General features: G+C 39.3%; 2 protein-coding genes across 3 annotated transcripts in view; both read right to left on the bottom strand.

Annotated features, from left to right (window-relative positions):
* Positions 1-129: 129 nt before the first annotated feature.
* On the bottom strand, positions 130-8746 carry LOC124396601 (cytochrome c oxidase assembly protein COX18, mitochondrial). Of its 2 annotated transcripts, XM_046865746.1 has the most exons (7): positions 8590-8746; positions 6728-7109; positions 4787-4887; positions 3928-4094; positions 3248-3363; positions 2580-2687; positions 130-566 (listed from the first exon to the last, which is right to left on the bottom strand). In XM_046865746.1, the coding sequence occupies exons 1-7, from the start codon at positions 8607-8609 to the stop codon at positions 399-401; spliced, it is 1062 nt and encodes a 353-aa protein (XP_046721702.1). In that variant the 5' UTR covers positions 8610-8746; the 3' UTR covers positions 130-398. The 2 variants fall into 2 exon arrangements, with proteins under 2 accessions (XP_046721702.1, XP_046721703.1); XM_046865747.1 differs by lacking the exon at positions 2580-2687.
* A 1204-nt stretch (positions 8747-9950) lies between these two features.
* The window catches only part of LOC124397258 (probable carboxypeptidase X1), a 74393-nt gene continuing 65779 nt past the window's right edge, over positions 9951-18564 (bottom strand). The window contains exons 8-15 of the mRNA XM_046866787.1: positions 17475-17563; positions 15808-15931; positions 13393-13589; positions 13041-13220; positions 11991-12285; positions 11309-11448; positions 10959-11061; positions 9951-10427 (exon numbers count right to left, since the gene is read on the bottom strand). Coding sequence (XP_046722743.1) covers positions 10138-10427; positions 10959-11061; positions 11309-11448; positions 11991-12285; positions 13041-13220; positions 13393-13589; positions 15808-15931; positions 17475-17563 — 1418 coding nt within the window. The 3' untranslated portion in view covers positions 9951-10137. The remainder of the gene's footprint in view (positions 10428-10958; positions 11062-11308; positions 11449-11990; positions 12286-13040; positions 13221-13392; positions 13590-15807; positions 15932-17474; positions 17564-18564) is intronic.

Raw genomic sequence — 18564 nt, 5'->3', positions numbered from 1 at the left:
TGTGTTAACAGTTTGGGAACAAAACACTTCTGACTGAAAACAATCCAGATGTTTAAACACGTTTAGCCATATTAGTGAATAATCCATTTTTGGACCCAAATCCAAAGAAAATATCTTTCATTACCATCATAACTTCTCAAAATGATTTTTTTCACGATTTATTACAATTGTATCTGTCTGACATTTTACAAACTGTGAGATGAGACGACTTCAGAAAGTTTACTTCCACACAGGAAGCTTTGGGACTCCTTTATAAATATTTTGACCTTGAATCCAAAAAACTGGACATTCCACAAATTCCTCGGTCTTCATGCTTACGGTTCGCTTCTCCCCCTATGAAATCATCCTGAAAAGAGGAGCAAAATGTTGCACTCAGGACAAGGGATTTTTTTACGAGTTTATTTGATGTATTTGTTGACGAAGGCGGCGGCGATGTCCCTGTAGGGAGTGGGAGAGTCCGAGCGTGATGGTGGGATTCGGAAGAGTGAACGGAACCGTGGAGAACGCAGGAGCAGGTTGTGAGCGAGACCGATGCAGCTGGAGCTGAGCCAATACAGCGCCATGGACTAGAGCAGAAAAAGAGGGAAAAAAGAGAGAAAATTGTAAAACAGTATGATCCTGTGTTCACATTACAGAATAACAAAGTGATGAGAATTAAGTGAATTTCTCAGATTCTTCTGATCAAACCTTCAGCACGTGTTTCTTTACTTTCTTTATTTCCTACATACAATTATAGATGATAATTGGATAATGTTGTTATCTAAATGCATTTTTTTATCCACTCACATCAGACGTCGAATTAGTTTGGAAGCCGGTTTTATTCACATGGGAAAAAAGTTTGCCTAATTCCGACTTCATTTCTGCTAATTCCAACTTTTTCTGCCAATTCCGACTTTATTTCTGCCAATTCCGACTTTATTTCTGCTAATTCCGACTTTATTTATACCAATTCCGACATTATTTCTGCCAATTCTGACTTTATTTATACCAATTCCAACTTTTTCTGCCAATTCCGACTTTATTTCTGCCAATTCCGACTTTATTTCTGCCAATTCCGACTTTATTTCTACCAATTCCGACTTTATTTCTGCCAATCCCGAAATTATTCCTTGCAATTTCAACCTAATTTCTCATGATTCTGCTCCCCCCTCACAATTCTCACAGAATTTTTCTCACAATTCCGACTTTATTTATCGCAATTCCGACTTTTCCGACATGAAATTCTAGAACAAATCGTGATTTCTCGTTATACAAATGGCTTCTTTAATCCACTCACATCGGATATCTAATTAGTATGAAAGCCCGATTCCGCCACATAAAAATGTTTGTCTAATTGCGACTTTATTTTTCGCAAATTCCGATTTTCTTTCTCGCAATTCCGACTTTATATTTTAAAATTCCAACTGTATATTTTGAAATTCCGACTTTATATTTTGAAATTCCGACTTTTTCTTCCCCACAAATTGGACTTTCTCGCGATTCCGTCTTCATTTCTCGCAATTCTGTCTACAGTTGATTCAGACACGTGAGACCGCTAACGTGAAAGGGGGCGGGGATAATATCAAAGCGATCTAAACTCATCCCCGACAATCTGCTTATTTTTTCCTCCACGTATCAGTGTACTATGATGTTCTCATGTCAGATATGAAAAAGTGGAACAGGAGTGTTTTCATGTTATAAAAAAACAGCTCTTGAATATAGACATGCGTCTCGCGCTTGCAAACGTGACGCAAAAACGTGAGGCCCGTTTTGCTGTTTGTTCAGCCATAACATGTAAGCATGAATGATAACGTAACCTGGGGTATAGATAAACGTATCAGACAAAGCAGACCTCTCGCCCAGGCCACGAGCCCCTTCTCCAGCCGGGGCAAATCAGTCTGAACATCTCTGCTGGCACTCGGATCTGTTATGTAACATCGTGTGAAGACACAACAGTGTCCCCACTCTGATCGTGAAACTGATTTGTCAGCAGAGATGAAACGGAAAGCGAGAGAGAAAAAGATTTCCTTTGTTTTTCAACGTCTCGTTCCACATTTAGGTTTCAATTTGTTCTTTTAATAAGCTCCGTTTGAATAAACAGAGACGTTGTGCTAGACAATACGACATGTCCAGTTAGTGTGAACACAATGCACTTATAAACGACGCAACAAAAATCTATAGAAACAGAAAGATGTTCAATTACACGGCGGAAAGTCATAAAAAAGTGGGAACGTGGAAGCTGTTGGTCATCATCACATCAGCGAATCAGAATCCATCTGATGTCTAATTCATTACATCACTATATATTTTATTGTCCCCACACACACACACACACACACACACACACACACACACACACACACACAGACAATGACTCAGAGAGACAGAAATAAACACAGCGACACAAAATGACAGACACACACAGACACACACATACATACATAGAAACCGACACAAAGAGACAAAGACACAGAAATACACACAGAGACAGCCACACACACACACAGAAAGACTGAGACAAAGAGACATGCACGCACACACACGCACACACACACACACACACACACACACACACACACACGCACGCACAAAGCACTCACAGAAGGTACAGTGGCGGCTAAAGGAATCATGACCAGAGAGATTCCTCTGATGAAGTTGGTCACGCACTTCTGGAACGTCGATTGTTCGAGCTTGCTCAGTGCGTACACCTGCCGAAAAACCCGACACACACACACACACACACACACACACGCACACGAGCATCTCATTCATAGCTACATACCATAACACCATAACACATGCACATAGACACACAGGCCAGAACACAAACCTGATTTCTGTCACAGTGCTGAAAATTTAAGTGTATTTGCCTCAGTGTGTGTATCAGTGTGTGTATGTTTGTGTGTGATAGTGTGTGTGACTTTGTTTCATTCAATGCCACTCATTTCTGGGTTAACATTTAATGTTACGACAAAACACACTGCCATTTACATTGAAAAAAAAACCTTCGGGAACAGGGAAACCCCACCCTATTCTCTTTTGGCTCTATTGTTTAATGAAAATGTGTGTGTGTGTGTTTAAGATTTTCTTCCGTCCCTTCTGAGACAAAGGTATTTCCTTTTTTTTCCTGCCATGAAGGTTACACCCTAAAACCCTTAAAAAACTATTTAAAAAAGTATAAAAATGGTCTCTAACTCTCACACACTCTCACTTTTACTCACACACACACACACACACACACACACACACACCTAAGTGCAGCTCTCACCTCAGTGATGAGCAAGTTGATGAGGCCCAGAGACACGGGGATGATCCAGGTCGAGTCCGGTATGGTGAGATCTGAAAACCAGAGGGCGCCACCTGCTGCCAGTTGTTGCTGCAATCCTAAACGCACACACACAAGTTTGTATTTCATTTCTACTCATTTCAAGCAATGGCAAAAAAAAACGAGAACTGTCCCCTATACACACACTTATATACATATTATACACATACACGTATTGTACATGCTGCTACATGTTCACTGCATGTCCTGAGAGTCATATAGAATAAAGATTAACATGGCAGAGGTAGAGCTGCATCTTCCTGGAGACACAACAGTAAAGGACGTCTGGTTTATTTCATCTCTTTTGGCGTGTGTGTGAAAGGACTCAGAGGGCACTTAAATAAATTGCATCATATTGCATCATATTGCATTGGGAGAATCGTATCGCATCGGTAGCTGCTTCATATGTATCTTTAATGTATCGTATCGTTGGCTCTGCATCGAGATGCGAATCAAAACATCCCTAATGGGTACTTTTATACCCCACTTATTTTTTTACAAATCAAAATTCAACAATTTAATACATTTGAATAATATATTGAATTTTCATTGTTTTATAAAAAATGTTTCAGTCATTTATCTTTTACGTCTCTCGCACACAGACCCCTCAGGAGGCGCTTTACCGGCTGGGACGTGTTCCAATCCCACGCTGAGGTTACGCAGGGAGAGAGAGACGCACACCCACATGGGCAACTGTACCCAGACGAGCAAACTGGCCTTGAAAGGGTGGCAGTTATCCCTCACGTACAGCTCAGACACGATCCGACGCAGATTCTTCTTAAAGTGATACCTGCGGATCGATAAAATACGAAATTAATCTGAAATTTCTGTGTAGAAAAGCGTATTGGGCACAATTTGATCGTTTCTGGACCTGGATTCTGTTCTGGTGGTTAGCGTTAGCTAGTCAGCTAGTGGCGTTTATAGTTTTTGTAAAGTAGTTACTAGCCACTGTCATTTCTCATTCTGGTCAGCGGAATGACACGTGCTGATATGATGCACGTTTGAACCGGACAGACCCACATCTCAACCTATGCTAGCTAGGAACCTGTAACTAGCATTCTTATAGTTAATGTGCCTAGCAATTATGCCACAAGCTAACAGACTATGTAACTGCAAGCTAGAAATATTTAGCTAGCAGCTAGCTAGAAAGTAAATACAAGCTAGCATTCTGATGATTAAAGTACCTAGCAAATACACCACACCCAGACAGACTGTATAGTCTAAGTGATGCTAGCTAGGATATCCTGACAGACAATATAATTACAAGCTAGCATTCTGATGGTTAAAGTACTTAGCAATTATGCTACAATCTGAAAGAGTATGTAACCGCTAACTAACGCAACCAGACAAGCATCGTTTACACAGAATCCGTCAAAAATGGCTGCAAGCTGAGAATCTAGCAAGATAGTATCAATGCCACGTGGAGAGCATGTTAAAAGCTTATAATGAATAAAGGTATAAAGTTAATAGTGAAGTTCCTACCTGCACATTTTCTCAGACCAGCCCTTCTCCTTGGCCCTGACTGAGATCTCGTAGCGTAGCCGGTGTGCCAGCTCTGCTATTTCCTTCTGGACGGCTTCAATCTAGCTGAGAGAAAAACGACCGTGCGGTTATTCAGATGTCTGGATAACATTTATGGAAGGAGTCTCCAGTTTCAGTGTAGCATAGCTAGCTGCCTTTTCTCGTCTCAAACTACTCGTTCTGGGGAGTTCGACGTGACTGATCCTAGCTCTAAAAGGATAAAAACAATGTTCTGGAATACAAGAAATAGACAGAGCTTGAAACGCTCCAGATTGAAAACTGGATCGTCTTTATGTTGTCGTGGTAACCCGTTAATTGTACATTTTTTACCTCATGCAACTTGATGAGGATTGGACAACGGTTTTACTTCCTGCAATGATATAAAAACGTTCATAAATTCCACAAAGCAAAAAGAAATCCCACAGAATCCCAGAACAGAATTATTCCCCGGAAACATGACCCCCGAACCTCGAGGCTTGTTCTGGACAAAGGCCAAGAGCGAGAGATTAAAATACAGAAACGAGACGTGGGAAATAAGGAGCATGATTGTGAAAACACAGGCAGATTCTTCTGTAAGCTACACCACATAGACAAATGTTTGTGGACACCTGATCATGTACTTCTTTTTGAGCATCCCATTCCACATTCAGTCCTTATTTGCTGTTATCATAACCCCGACCTCTCTAGGAAGATGTTCCACTAGATTTTGTGGGGATTTTTGCTTATTTAACTACAAGGCTGGTAGTAAAGTCAGGTGCTGATGTAGGTGAGAAGGTGAGGAGGCCTGGGGTGCAGTCAGCGTTCACATTTATCATGTTTAATAGGGTTGGCGCTCTATAGCATGAGATCTTTCACTCCAAACCATGTGAAGCATATCTTCATGGAGCTGGCTTTGTGCACAGGGGCATCGTTATGCTGGAACGGGTTTGGGTGTACAGTGTATAAATGAGTGTGTATATATGAGTGTGTGTATATATGAGTGTGTATGAGGAAAAGTTCAGTCTTTAAACCATAAACAGTGCGAATGTTTAAAAAGAGATTAAGATAAACAAGAACAAGCCCCAGTGTGTTTACTCCACCGCAAGGTCAGGAAGCCATTTCCGTTTGGGAAAAACAAAAATGTAGTTCTATTCGTCTACATTTCTTTAAAACATGGGGCTGAGGACATCCGCCGAGCAAATCGAATTAAGAGGAGAAAACTTGTGAAAGGCATCGCATAATGAGACCTTGATGTTCACTTTAACATGGAATACATTGTGAATATAAAAAAAAAAGAAAGTTAAAAACGTTTTTTATTGATTTTAAATTCTCAAAAAAATACAAATCTTAAGCTTAAGAATATGACTTTTTAAAAGATAATCAATCAAAAGACTAAAACAAATAAATCACATCATTTTGATGACCAGTGTAATCAATCATTTAGCATGACCGGATTTTTGAGCTCGTCTGTTAGTAACTCTTTAAAGTTCCATTTGTAACATTAATTGAAGTTATTAAATGCTTTAAAAGTATTAATTGTTTGTTCATTTAAACATTTACTAATATATTTACTTTTTATATCTGTTAACTTTAGTTGATGCGCTATGAACTAACATGAACGAGGTACAGCGAGCGGGTGGTCTCGCGTGTCAAAACAAACAGCATGTGGCGTCAGTGATCCGCCTCTAGAGTTTGCTTTCGTATTGCAGACGCAACCTGGAAAAACTAGCAATATGGATTTTTGTGGACAGTTCCAGCAATCATCTATTGGTGCCAATTATTTGACAAAACCAATGAATCGGTCGACCTCTACAAGTAAATCAACTGGATGCACGTCCTGTCAATCGTTTCATAGAGCACCTTTAACCACTCCCCCTACACCCCTGTCCCTACAAAGCAAGTGTTAAATAAGTAAGACGAGACCTTTGCGATGATGGTGGCCTGGTATATGGCGAGCGGCAAAGTGATGATGCTGCGCAGCACCACCGTGGTGCAGATGATGCCCGCCCACCACGGCAACGTCGTCATCTGCTGGCTAGAGATCAGGAGCTGCTCGGTGAAGTGGACCGGAGCTGAATCCGCCACGCTTTCGTACCACCCGGATCCGGACGAGCTCATGGACCTCACGCCAAACGGCTGCAGGTACAAACATGCCACTGACGTTACGTATCTGAAGGTGAGAGCGCGATCGGGTCCGGGTCTCGAGTCCATCCTGATCACGCCCTGGGACATGCATCTCGCTATCGGATGGATTCCACGGAACCGGGACCTTAAGGAGAGGTTCAGGCTGGGCAGGAACGAGATCCTGAGAGAAAGAGGATGGAGTGCATGTGTTGGAGCTATAGGATTTCCTGTGTTTAGGTTATGAGACCTGATATGATCTATTAAATCTTAATAGGATTTTGGACCTCCTATCAATACATCATAATAGTTTTGTATATATTTAAATATATATTTATTAATATTAGGGCTGTCAATCGGTTAAAAATGTAATTGTGATTAATCGCACGATTGTCATGAGTTAACTTGTTAACTTATTTGTAAATTTTTTCTGTTCTTAATGTTAAATTAATACTTTTCAAGTTTTCAATCTTTTAATCAAAATATTGATGCTTTATGCAAATGTGTTTATTTTTTTAAAACCAAACTCAACATCAGGACACCGAACGGAACGTTTGCTATGTTTCCGCACGGACGGTTTTAATTGCCGGAATGTGGGTATCACGGCCGATTTTGGTGCTTGATTTGTGACTTGGCACAAAACAAATGTTTAGTGATTAAAAATGTATATTTTTTACAGAAAGGACTCCACCTTGCTTGCATTTTTTTTCTTCACTTCTTTAACACACTCTCATTATTTTGCAAAGTTCATCACTCCTCCACCTTTACCATCTTACCACTCCACTGCCCGCCCTCTCCCTCACACTCTCTCTCTCTCTCTCATGTACTCTAACTCCAAATGACTTTCATTCCTCTTCTGTACAACGTGTACCTCCACCTCTCCAGTAGTGATGGGAAGCTCGGATCATTTTAGTGACTCGGTTCTTTGAAACTCGTTTATCAAAATAAATGAATCTTTTATTGAGCCATTTAGTTCATTTCGTGTCTTTAATCAAAAATTATTCAATAATCAGATCCACAACACATCTACACACACAAACTTAACCATAGTTCCAATAATGAAAATATGACAGTGCAATGATAAAAATCTGAATCAGGTCGTTCTTTTGTCACGTGACTCCCATAATTACAATAACGCCAAGATTCAGACTAAAAACATCGGATCTTTTGCATTGTGTAGCATCTATAGGAGTCACGTGATAAAAGAATGAACGACTCGGACCAGAAGAGAGATGAACTAGTCAATTCTGTTTCCTGTTTATAATCTATGGAGATTTTGCGATGCTTTGCACATGCGCATCCAGTAGAAAAATGAACGAATCATTTTTTTGAGTCGACTCGTTCTTCTGAGTCACATTAAAGAATCGTTCGAAATAAACGAATCGTTCATGAACAACACATCAATACTCTACATTCTCTCACCACAAATCGCAATATAATCTGCGAACATCATAGTTTATGGAAGCTCCTGTCTGACCTCATCCACGAACCTGTCCATAACCACTGCAAACCGGAAACAGACGATCCTTAATGAAATCCCACCTCCACCTTGATCCAGTCTGTCGTTTCTACTGTACACTTCACTGCTGTCCCACTGTCATACATGTCCTGCACCACCCTCACATACTTCTCTGCCACACCAAACCCAACACCGGAATCCTCACCTCCCGACGCTGTTCCACATCTTCTACACCACCAGCGATCCCGTTATCTAATAATTCAACAACCTGCTCCGTTTATCCATCATCCACATTCAACCTGCTGAATGTCAGAGCAGCATGACAGATAAACTGGCGCGCAGAAATGACGCAATTCGTGTGCGCCCTGGGAAATCCTGTCGCTTCCGGTATCATTCCAGTGTTGCTATGGTGAGCTATTGCAGGAGAAGAGGTGGAGAAGGTGGATGAGTTTAGGTACCTGGGGGTCAACAGTGCAGAGTAATGGAGAGTGTGTTAGAGAAGTGAAGAAAAGAGTGCAGGCAGGGTGGAGTGGGTGGAGAAGAGTGATAGCAGGAGTGATTTGTGATAGAAGAGTATCTGTGAGAGTGAAAGGGAAAGTTTATAGGACTGTGGTGAGACCTGAGATGTTGTATGTTTTAGAGACAGTGGTGTTGAGTAAAAGACAGGAGGTGGAGCTGGAGGGAGCAGAGCTGAAGATGTTGAGATGTTCGTTGGGAGTGATGAGGATGGACAGGATTAGAAATGAGTTTATTAGAGGGACAGCACATGTAGGACGTTTTGGAGACAAGGTGAGGGAGGAGAGATTGAGATGGTTTGGACATGTGAAGAGGAGGGACATGGGGTATATCAGTAGGAGATTGCTGAGGATGGAGACACCAGGAAGGAGGAAAAGAGGAAGACCAAGGAGGAGGTTTATGGATGTGGTGCGGGAAGACATGCAGGCATCCATCCATCCATCCATCCATCTATCTATCTATCTATCTATCTATCTATCTATCTATCTATCTATCTATCTATCTATCTATCTGTCTGTCTGTCTGTCTGTCTGTCTGTCTGTCTGTCTGTCTGTCTGTCTGTGTGTGTGTGTGTGTGTGTGCGCATACAGTTTGAAATATAAAAAATATATAAATATGTAAATATATATCATGTAAATATACGTTGTTTGGAAAAAAAAAAAGTAATAAGAGAAAAAGAGGAAGTAAAAGAAAAGAGCACCGCCACCTGCTGGCGCACAAATGCTGTAACATCAATTCGGTACATATATTGAGAATATTTCATCATGAGGGATTTTGTTTTGTGGTTTTCTGATGGGAGGCCATAACATTAACAGAAATTAAGTAACAGAATTACTTGATTTCTCGCAGCTGCGCTCCTTCTAGTAGTGTAAGTTTAGTTTAGAGTTTCTATCCAATCATATTTCAGACGTCATATCACCTGTTCAAGTGAATCTGCCATGAGGCCTTCAGATCCAGCAGTGCGGGAGCTCTTTAGCGTAAAGTACACATTTTTGCATATGTAAATGAAACAAATAAACAAAAATAAAAATAACTCCTTCTTACAAGAAATAATGCACAATGAGCACTCAAACTTTAATACTGGCATCATAAAAAAACATAAGTTCCAGACTGAAACAATGAGGTAAGATCTTGTGATTAATAATGTACTGTTTAGAAACACAGAATCCGTCATTACAGGGAATGTAAGTGAGATTCATTATACACACAAGTGTATAATTAAAAAGCAGGCCAAAGTTCAAAATGTTTTGTTAACCGCACGCAAAGTCCGTCGTTGGTTACCGGCCCCTGGTTTGCGCAGACGCAGCTGGCGCAGTCGGTGCTGCAGTTTTTTGGGGATCTTTCCTCGCTTGTTGAGGATTTCACGCAGCCTCTGCTTGGGTGTTTTGGATAATCGGAAGTCACAGATGGTGGGGTAGTGCTCGTATTCCACCCTGCAGGAGCGTGTAACCGGAATGTATCCCTCCGCCATCACCGTAACCTTGTAGTCACCCGGGTTAAGCAGGCGCCAGTAATCGCCGTCAGATGCTGGAGATGTAAAAGTTCTAATTAGTCAGAATGTTTCAAAAACAGCAACTTCAGTAAATCACAGATTTATACAAATGCACATGTGAGCGAGACAAACTAAAGGAACTGCGCTAGATAAAGTGGTAAATGCACTTTTCTTACTTTGTGTATTAGAGGTCGACCTACGTTGGATTGTACTTGCCGATAATTGATTAATCAACAGATCAGTTTAAAAAAAAAAATGAATATTAGATAGCAAACACAACACTCTAGGTAAAATAGACTTTATTACATACAACTATTACAAACATCTGAATCTAATAAAAAAAAATAGTAATTTAATAAATATAATTGACACGTGGTGTCAGTGAATCGCCACTAGAGGCCACTATTGTAAAAAGTTCAGCCTTTACATTATCCTGTTTTTAATATGTCCTTTGTGTCATTTCTTTTGCTTTGTCTGTTCGGGGACAACGATTAAGTTGTCAAGTCTCACCTTCGTTACTAGAACAAATATCTTGGTTTAAGTTTGGTTTGTTTGACTTCCCTCACCTGATCTTATGTGATGATCGATGTCGTCCACTTTAATGATGGCGTCCGCAATTCCAGCCTTTGTGTCTTTATCCTTTATGACTCCTCTAACGCCTCGGTGGACCTGTGCATTGTCGAAAAAGTCAACATTTGAACTGAATCCGAAACAATTGTTTGATGATTTTTCCATTGTTCTCTTTAACACTCAAAAATTGTTATTATACTGTTCAGCTTGTTTAGTAACCAATAAGTGTAGCCAATAAGTTACATATATTATTGTTTAAAAATAATGAAAAATCATAAATAAATCTTGTATTTTATTATTGGATTTATATTTAGAAATTTGCCAGAATTTTGTTGCTTTCATTTACCTGTTCCATGTAGACCAGCAGCGACTCTCGGTTGTTCTCCCACTCTTTGGGCAGCTCGCTGGCGTGAGGGAATTTATCACAAGACAGTTCAACCGTCACCTCGAAACAGTTCGTGTGCAGGTAGCTGAAATCGTTCATGCCTGTGGAAGCACAAAAATTACAGATGTCCGACTGACTATTAAAAAAATTCGTCATGGAAAAAACACAGCAAAGCAGTTCTCCACATAGAGAAACTTCTGGAATATAACAGACTTGTGGATAATTTAAGAAAATATCTTTATAAGATCAATGCAGATACACATTTTTATTTCACTTCAAGCGGCGGTATGCGACTTAGGCAACATAGAGACATCTCTGCAGCTTGTTCAGTGTAACACTTTATATTAGCGATCCCCAAACTACAGCTCAATTTCTCTTGGTTATTAATAGAGGTCGAGGCACCCATAGTTGATTGGTGGAAACATCTGCAAAAATTCATACAGATAGTTTTTCCGGCTTCGGTTGACTGTCATTACAAGAGCGGCCTCTAGAAGCAAACCACTGATTCCACGTGCTGTTTGTTCCCTCCTACAAACCTTTTGTAACTACTACAGGACACTTCTAACCTACTTCATTTAAAGACAGATGTATTGAACTGTCACTAGAAAATGGACAAACACATATACTTTTTTGAGACACTCACTACCAGGCACCGTGTGCCAGTTGGCTCCGTTGATGATGTTGTTTTGCCGTGTAAAGTCCTTGTTGTGGCATGGCCGGCGGTTCGGATTAGACATGACGTGGTTGGTGCTGGCGTAGACGGTGGCGAGCCAGCGGAAGAAGCTGTCGTCCGGGGTGGGAGTGTGTTCCCGGGGGGCCCAGTCCCGGGCCATGTCGAACGGGTACGTGACCACCAGCTCACCACCATGCAGGTTGGCACTCAGGACAAAGGGTATGGACTGCATCCAGGTGATCACCAAGCGGGTCTCTGGCGCCACCTTTAGCAAACAACAACAACAACAACAACAAAGTTTTGCTAAAGTCACTAGTAATGACGCCATGTTTTCAGACTTTTGCTTTATCAACATACTGTATATTACCTCATGATTAATGAGGCATTATTAGAAAACAATGAAGCATACAAGGTGGTTATCAAAAAATTGAGACTAGAGATCAAGAGATCATCCCTTTAGATGATTAAAACCTGGCGGTAGAACCCACTATTGACAGTGTGGCCCCTGGGGACGAATTCTCGACGCACAATGCCCTGAAGGTGGAAAAAGACGATGAGCTTGGTCAAGCTGCAGACTTGCCTCGCTTTTGTCAGTCGTGGAGATGATGGGCTCTAACACTGTGAAGACTGTTGCTTCATCTCGTGGTCGTACACCCAGGTTTTGTCACCGGTAATGATCCCCAACATAAAGGACAGGTTGTCCACGAAATGCTGATGGAGTTCTTGGCATACTTTGATGCGGTGTTCCTTCTGCTCCTGGGTTGCAACACGGCGCATTGCTGAATGTGGCAAATTTGCCCAGTTTCACGCAGAATTTCGCGCTTGCGCTTTGTTCTAACTCGCAACTCCCAATGTACATGATGTCTTTTGGCACACTGACTTATAAAGATTGGTGCTCCCTGTGACTATGCATGCAGCCCTGTGCTGCCATCTGCTGGGGTGACAAAACTAGTCTCGAAACGTTTTCATACCACCTCGTATTTGTAATGATTTATTTTTAGGAAACACATTTCTACTCACCAAAGCATCCTTCGATGTGTACTGTTTGGGAATAGGGATGTGATGGTTAATGAGCTTCGACTTGTCCGTCTCCAGCTCCATGGCGTCCCACATCTCCGAGTTCAGGTTGGCAAAGTTGTTGTTCATGTCGTAACCTTTGTAGCTGAAACGACCCAGAGCCCAACCACCGAGCTCGGATCCCTAAAGGTAAAACCACACACACACACACACACACACACACACACACACACACACGTGCTGAGTGTCCTATCAGCATCAAGATAGGATGAACCTGGCATCCATGAGTTACCGTCTGAACCCAAGCTTTGGTTATTGTGCATCCTGAGGTTCAGCATAGTGGGAATTAACCCACCTTCTTGTAAGCCATCTCATAGCCGTCTGGGTTCATGGAGGGCAGCAGATGGATGCGAGTCTCTTTAACCAGATGGACTATGCGCTGGTTGCCTTGTTTGTATTCGTGACAGATGTACTGCATCAGGTTCAGCAGCAGCTCTCGCCCCAGAACCTCGTTCCCGTGCATCCCTGCCACGTAGCGGAACTCTGGCTCACCTGTAGAGGGCGGAAGAACACTTGCTCTCTTTACCACACTTACTTCTACAGAGTGGTTCAGGTTTGTAAAGGTACTTTGTGGTGCTGCGTTGAGTAGAGTTAGCAGACACAATTCTTTAACGTCATGCAAACAATATTCTAAAAAAAAATTTTTTGTTTGTTTGTTTGTTTTTACAGTAAAGAATTCGGGTGCCAATACTTTTGCACAGTATCCTCCTAACAAAGTGACAAGTTTAACATAAAATATTCAGATGTGTTTTTTTTCAGCTGATAAATTAAATTGTACTGTAACCAAAAAATTATTTGGTTTTGCATCAATAATTAATACATTTAACATAATCGTTATAAATATTTATAAAATGTTTATTTGTTTGTGTTTGTTATAAACAATAAAAAAATATGAAATGAAACATCTTTTATTCAACATTTGATAACTCCTTGCCTGTAAATCTGTCCTTTTGCTTATTTCATCATATTAGTTTATAGTAAAAATATTAAGAAAAAGGTTGCCATAGCAACAAGCTAAGAACTTAGGGTTGCCAAATACTGAATATCCATCAATTAGGGAAGATCCCTGAAAGAATACATTTAAAACAATAGCTATACAAAATGACCAAAAGTATTGTGACACCTGACAATTCCAGCTGTATGTGGACCTTTTGCTTTTTTCTCCTTAAATAAATAAATAAATAAATAAATAAATAAATAAACAGTTTAATGAATAAGTTCTCGTTGAACCTAATGATAGAAAATCACTGTATGCTAGTAGACTGGAGTGTCGTTTTCAGTTCCCAGCTCCTGGAACCCTGAAACCTGAGATTAAATCAGGAGACGCTAACAGTTACATTACGGTAAAGGAACAGATGGGATGAAACATGACCTGAGTGCACCCCTCTCCCTCTTTTCCCCCCCTCTTTCACATGCATACCTCTCTACTCCTTTTTTTTGGTCTCCACTAACAGAGGGGTCTGAAATCTGGCACCTTCCCTAAAAAAGCACTGAACCGAATAATAATAAAAAACACTCACGCACACAAATTTTTGGAAGATTTGCAATAAATAATTATAAATAAAATCTTTTTAAATAAACCATTCGGTCCAACAGCTTGCACTACTGATTAGCTATTAAGCTTTGAGTTTTCCTGACAGAAATTTGAGATCTTAAACATATCTCACTGCACCTGAAAGACAGGCAGCTTAGCTAACCTTTCTTTGAGCTAGAAAGATATATATTGTTAGCATGCTAGATAACTAGCACTTTCTGTGAGGTCTCACTTTAATACAAAATCCACCCCAACAATATGGTCTCCTTTATTAGCTAGCTAGCTAGCTAGCTTCCTCAGCTCTCATAGGTTCAAAAGATAATGTGGATATCTATGATTTAACAAGTGACTGTTAGTAAACACACTATTAGCATAATCAAAGCAGTCAATAAAGTCACAAACGTCTACAGCTTCCTTGTACAATGGCTGCACTGTAATGCTTAGCTATCTAAGCAGGAACTCTATACATATTTGCTGCATCTCTGCTCGCCTGAGTTCATGTTAAACAAATACAAATTTGGCCGTAAAACTGTAGAACAAGCTGAGTTTGTAATGAACACCACACAAGCTCATGCCTGGCCTTCAGGGGTTTGGAAAACAGGTCACCCATTCATCATGAAGTCCTTTACACCCCTCCTTCATGAAAGAAAATCCATCCAAACCCAACTCTGTGTTGATCTTTGACATATGCAATATGGACAAAAGTTTGAAGGACACCTGAGTATGGTGTTTGGTGCTTGTTTTTGATCATCCCATTCTCCAATTTGCTGTTGAAATAAGCTCAATTCTTCTGGGAAAATGTTCCTCTAGATTTTGTGGAGATTTGTGTGAGATTTATTTAAGAAAGATGAAGTAAGGAGGCTAGAGATTCAAGCAGAAGATCTTCCACTTCAACCCGAGGAAAGCAGATCTTCATGTAGCTGGCTTTGTGAACAATGGCATTGTCATGCTGGGTCAGGTTTTGGTCTCCTATTTCAAATTTAGGGAAAAATCCATGCTACCACATCCAAACACGTTCTATACAATTGTGTGCCTTCAACTTTGAGGTAAAAATTTTGGAAAGAACCACATCTGGTTGAAAAATTAAGCGTCCCACTACTTTTGCTTATATCGCGTAGATTTAAAGTAAATTGCGACTAATTGTTTGCGATACAGATGTAATAGTATCTCTCTCACCCAGCTCGTGTTGGCCCGGGTTATCAGATATCTCCATCACGTACAGTTTCAGACCCATGAAGCTCTTCCCGATGCTGTAGATACGCGTGATGTCCGGACAAGCCTCATTCACTGACCTCATTAGCTGGAAAACATTAATACCGATACAGTATAATCACATGAGTGATGTCAATGGTAGTGCAATATTCCACTCTGAGGTTGAATTTGAAGAACCATGCAGAACCATGCCTATGCAGGAAAGCAATTGATTTCTTCCAGGCCTTCAGATGATAAAAGAAATCCAGTGATATGAATGAATGACCTTTCAAGACACTGATATCATTCATATCGTTTAAGATATCATGGTAGCTGCAAATATTTAATGCTGAATAAATACAGAATTCACGGATGTTTTTAAGAATTTAAAAAAAAAAATGTTTAATAAAGATCCACACTCTGATTGGACACCATGATTTGATCAGAACAGTTTTGTCCTCATTTTTAAAACATTATTTTTATTTGATTTGATTTTTATTATTATTCTTTTCATTTTTTTGTCATCGAAACCTATATATTTTGATGCATACAATATGCTCAGGTATTAATATATTTTATATAACAGTTAATACATTTATTTTCACACACCTCCTGAAGACCTCCTTTCTTCACAAAGGTGTTCCTGTTCTTCATTTCCAAGCCAGAATTCAAATAAATAGACACGAACTCTAACACTAGTGGTGACCGCAGCCCCTGTTAGGTTAACGGTTATTTGCAGAGGACGGGATGAGAATAACTGAGAGCCTAGAGTAATATTTATCTTCTGGTGAGTGTGGTGAACCTCAGTACACAATCAAACACCAGGAACCCGAGTAGCTCTGCCAAATCCTACAATGTGTTTCCCATTGGTGACGCATAGGCAAGAAGAATCACCTCGAGCATTTCAGATTTCTTTGCCATTTCCTAAACCTCAGCTTTAGATGTGCATTTGATGAGCTGTATTACTCCGAAGCATGGCTGAATGCTCAAATCTGATTGGTCATTGGTCATATTTTCATATAACCACACTCAGGTAGTTCTGGCTGTTACATAAACAATATCTTGTGGTAATAATGTAATAGTTATGGATTAACACAATAATATGTATATGGTTTCTATAGTAACAGCAAATATGCATGGACAGTTTAGTGACATGATCAATGTTTTTTCTTCTCATTGCATCGTTTTCAGCACAGGAACCCTTTTTGTCGTTGTGACGCTTTTTCAGCCTGCCACTGGTTTATCATTTCCGGCTCTCACACACCACAGACGTAGTCTAGACTACCAAGCTCACAACGAGCATGGCAGAAGGCAACATGAAGTCTGGGGTTAATGTGGATGAGACAGAGGGAGTCAGTGATGTAAACATGACTGAGAACAGACATTCCTGATCACTTGATCATCATCTTCTTTTCTCTGCTTGTGTTCTATATAGTGAATGTTCAGCCTGGATACATTTTCAATTTTCAATGCTTTTGTATGTATATATTGTGATGTGAGGTTCAGTTTCCAGCGTGACACTAAAACAGGTAGTAGTAATGGCTACTTTTTACTTAAGTACATGAGTATCTGTACTTTTATTTAAGTGAAGGATGTGTGCACTTTTGCCATCTCTGTACCTGGTAAATGATGTACAAAATATCAGAACGTACCTTCCTCATTTCCTTGTAATTGTGATGTCTGAAGTCCAGTTTGTACTGTGCACCTTCTTCCACTGACCATCGGTGAAGGTTATTTGGGTCTAAAGAGAGAGAGAGGGTTTGTAATAAACACCAGTAAATCTTATTTCACACAAAGTTTGTAAGAATTTCATTAGATTTGAATCTAATCTATACAGATTTCACTCAGTTATTAAAAGTCTTAGGCCCATTGTTAGTTATTATATGATATTAATATAATAAAATTCTGGGTGTATGCAAAAACAAACAAGCAGACAAGCAACCTCAAACTTATTCAATTATTTATTTCATTAGTTTAATTAAATAAAAAATTACCAACTAAACAAATAACTAGCTAAAAAACACATTAATCAAATAAAAACTAATTTAATTAATACTTAGTAAATAAACCAAAGACAGAAACAAATAAAAACAAACAGAAATGAATAACAAAATAACAAAACAAATAATTTAAAACAGAAATAAACAAGCTAATTAAATAAATACAGTAAATAAACAAAAACAAACAAATAAAACACAAAATAAACAATAAATAAAACAAACCAAGAACCTAAATCAAATGAAGACATAATTAACCAAAACTAACAAAACTAAATAGAAATAATTAACAAAAAAAAACAACAACAAATAATGTGCATATAAACATGTTAATTGAATAAATTACATGAACTAAACAAGGAAAGAAACAAATAAAACAAACTACATAGAAATGAATGACAAAATAATCAAAGCAAAACAAATGTACAAACAAATAAATGAAAATAACAAATTAAAACTATTTTAAAAATTAAAAACTACTGAAAAACATTCATGTAAAAATAAATGATGTTTGTTGGACAATGTCAATAAACAATACAATAAGAAACTACCAACTAAACTAGCAAAGGAATAATAATAAATAAGAAAGAAGAAATCATTAGAAAGAATTAAATAAACAAACATTAAAACAATAGAAAACATAAAAACTAAAATTCTCAAAATGTATTTTAAAATAAAATAAATGATCCAGCCGATCATAGAAGTTCTTAAAAGTCCCTAAATGCGAATTCTTACCAGGTTCTGT

Source organism: Silurus meridionalis, chromosome 14, assembly GCF_014805685.1.
Source record: "Silurus meridionalis isolate SWU-2019-XX chromosome 14, ASM1480568v1, whole genome shotgun sequence".
NCBI classification, from domain to species: Eukaryota; Metazoa; Chordata; class Actinopteri; order Siluriformes; family Siluridae; genus Silurus; species Silurus meridionalis.
This window is presented reverse-complemented; position numbering and strand designations above follow the sequence as displayed.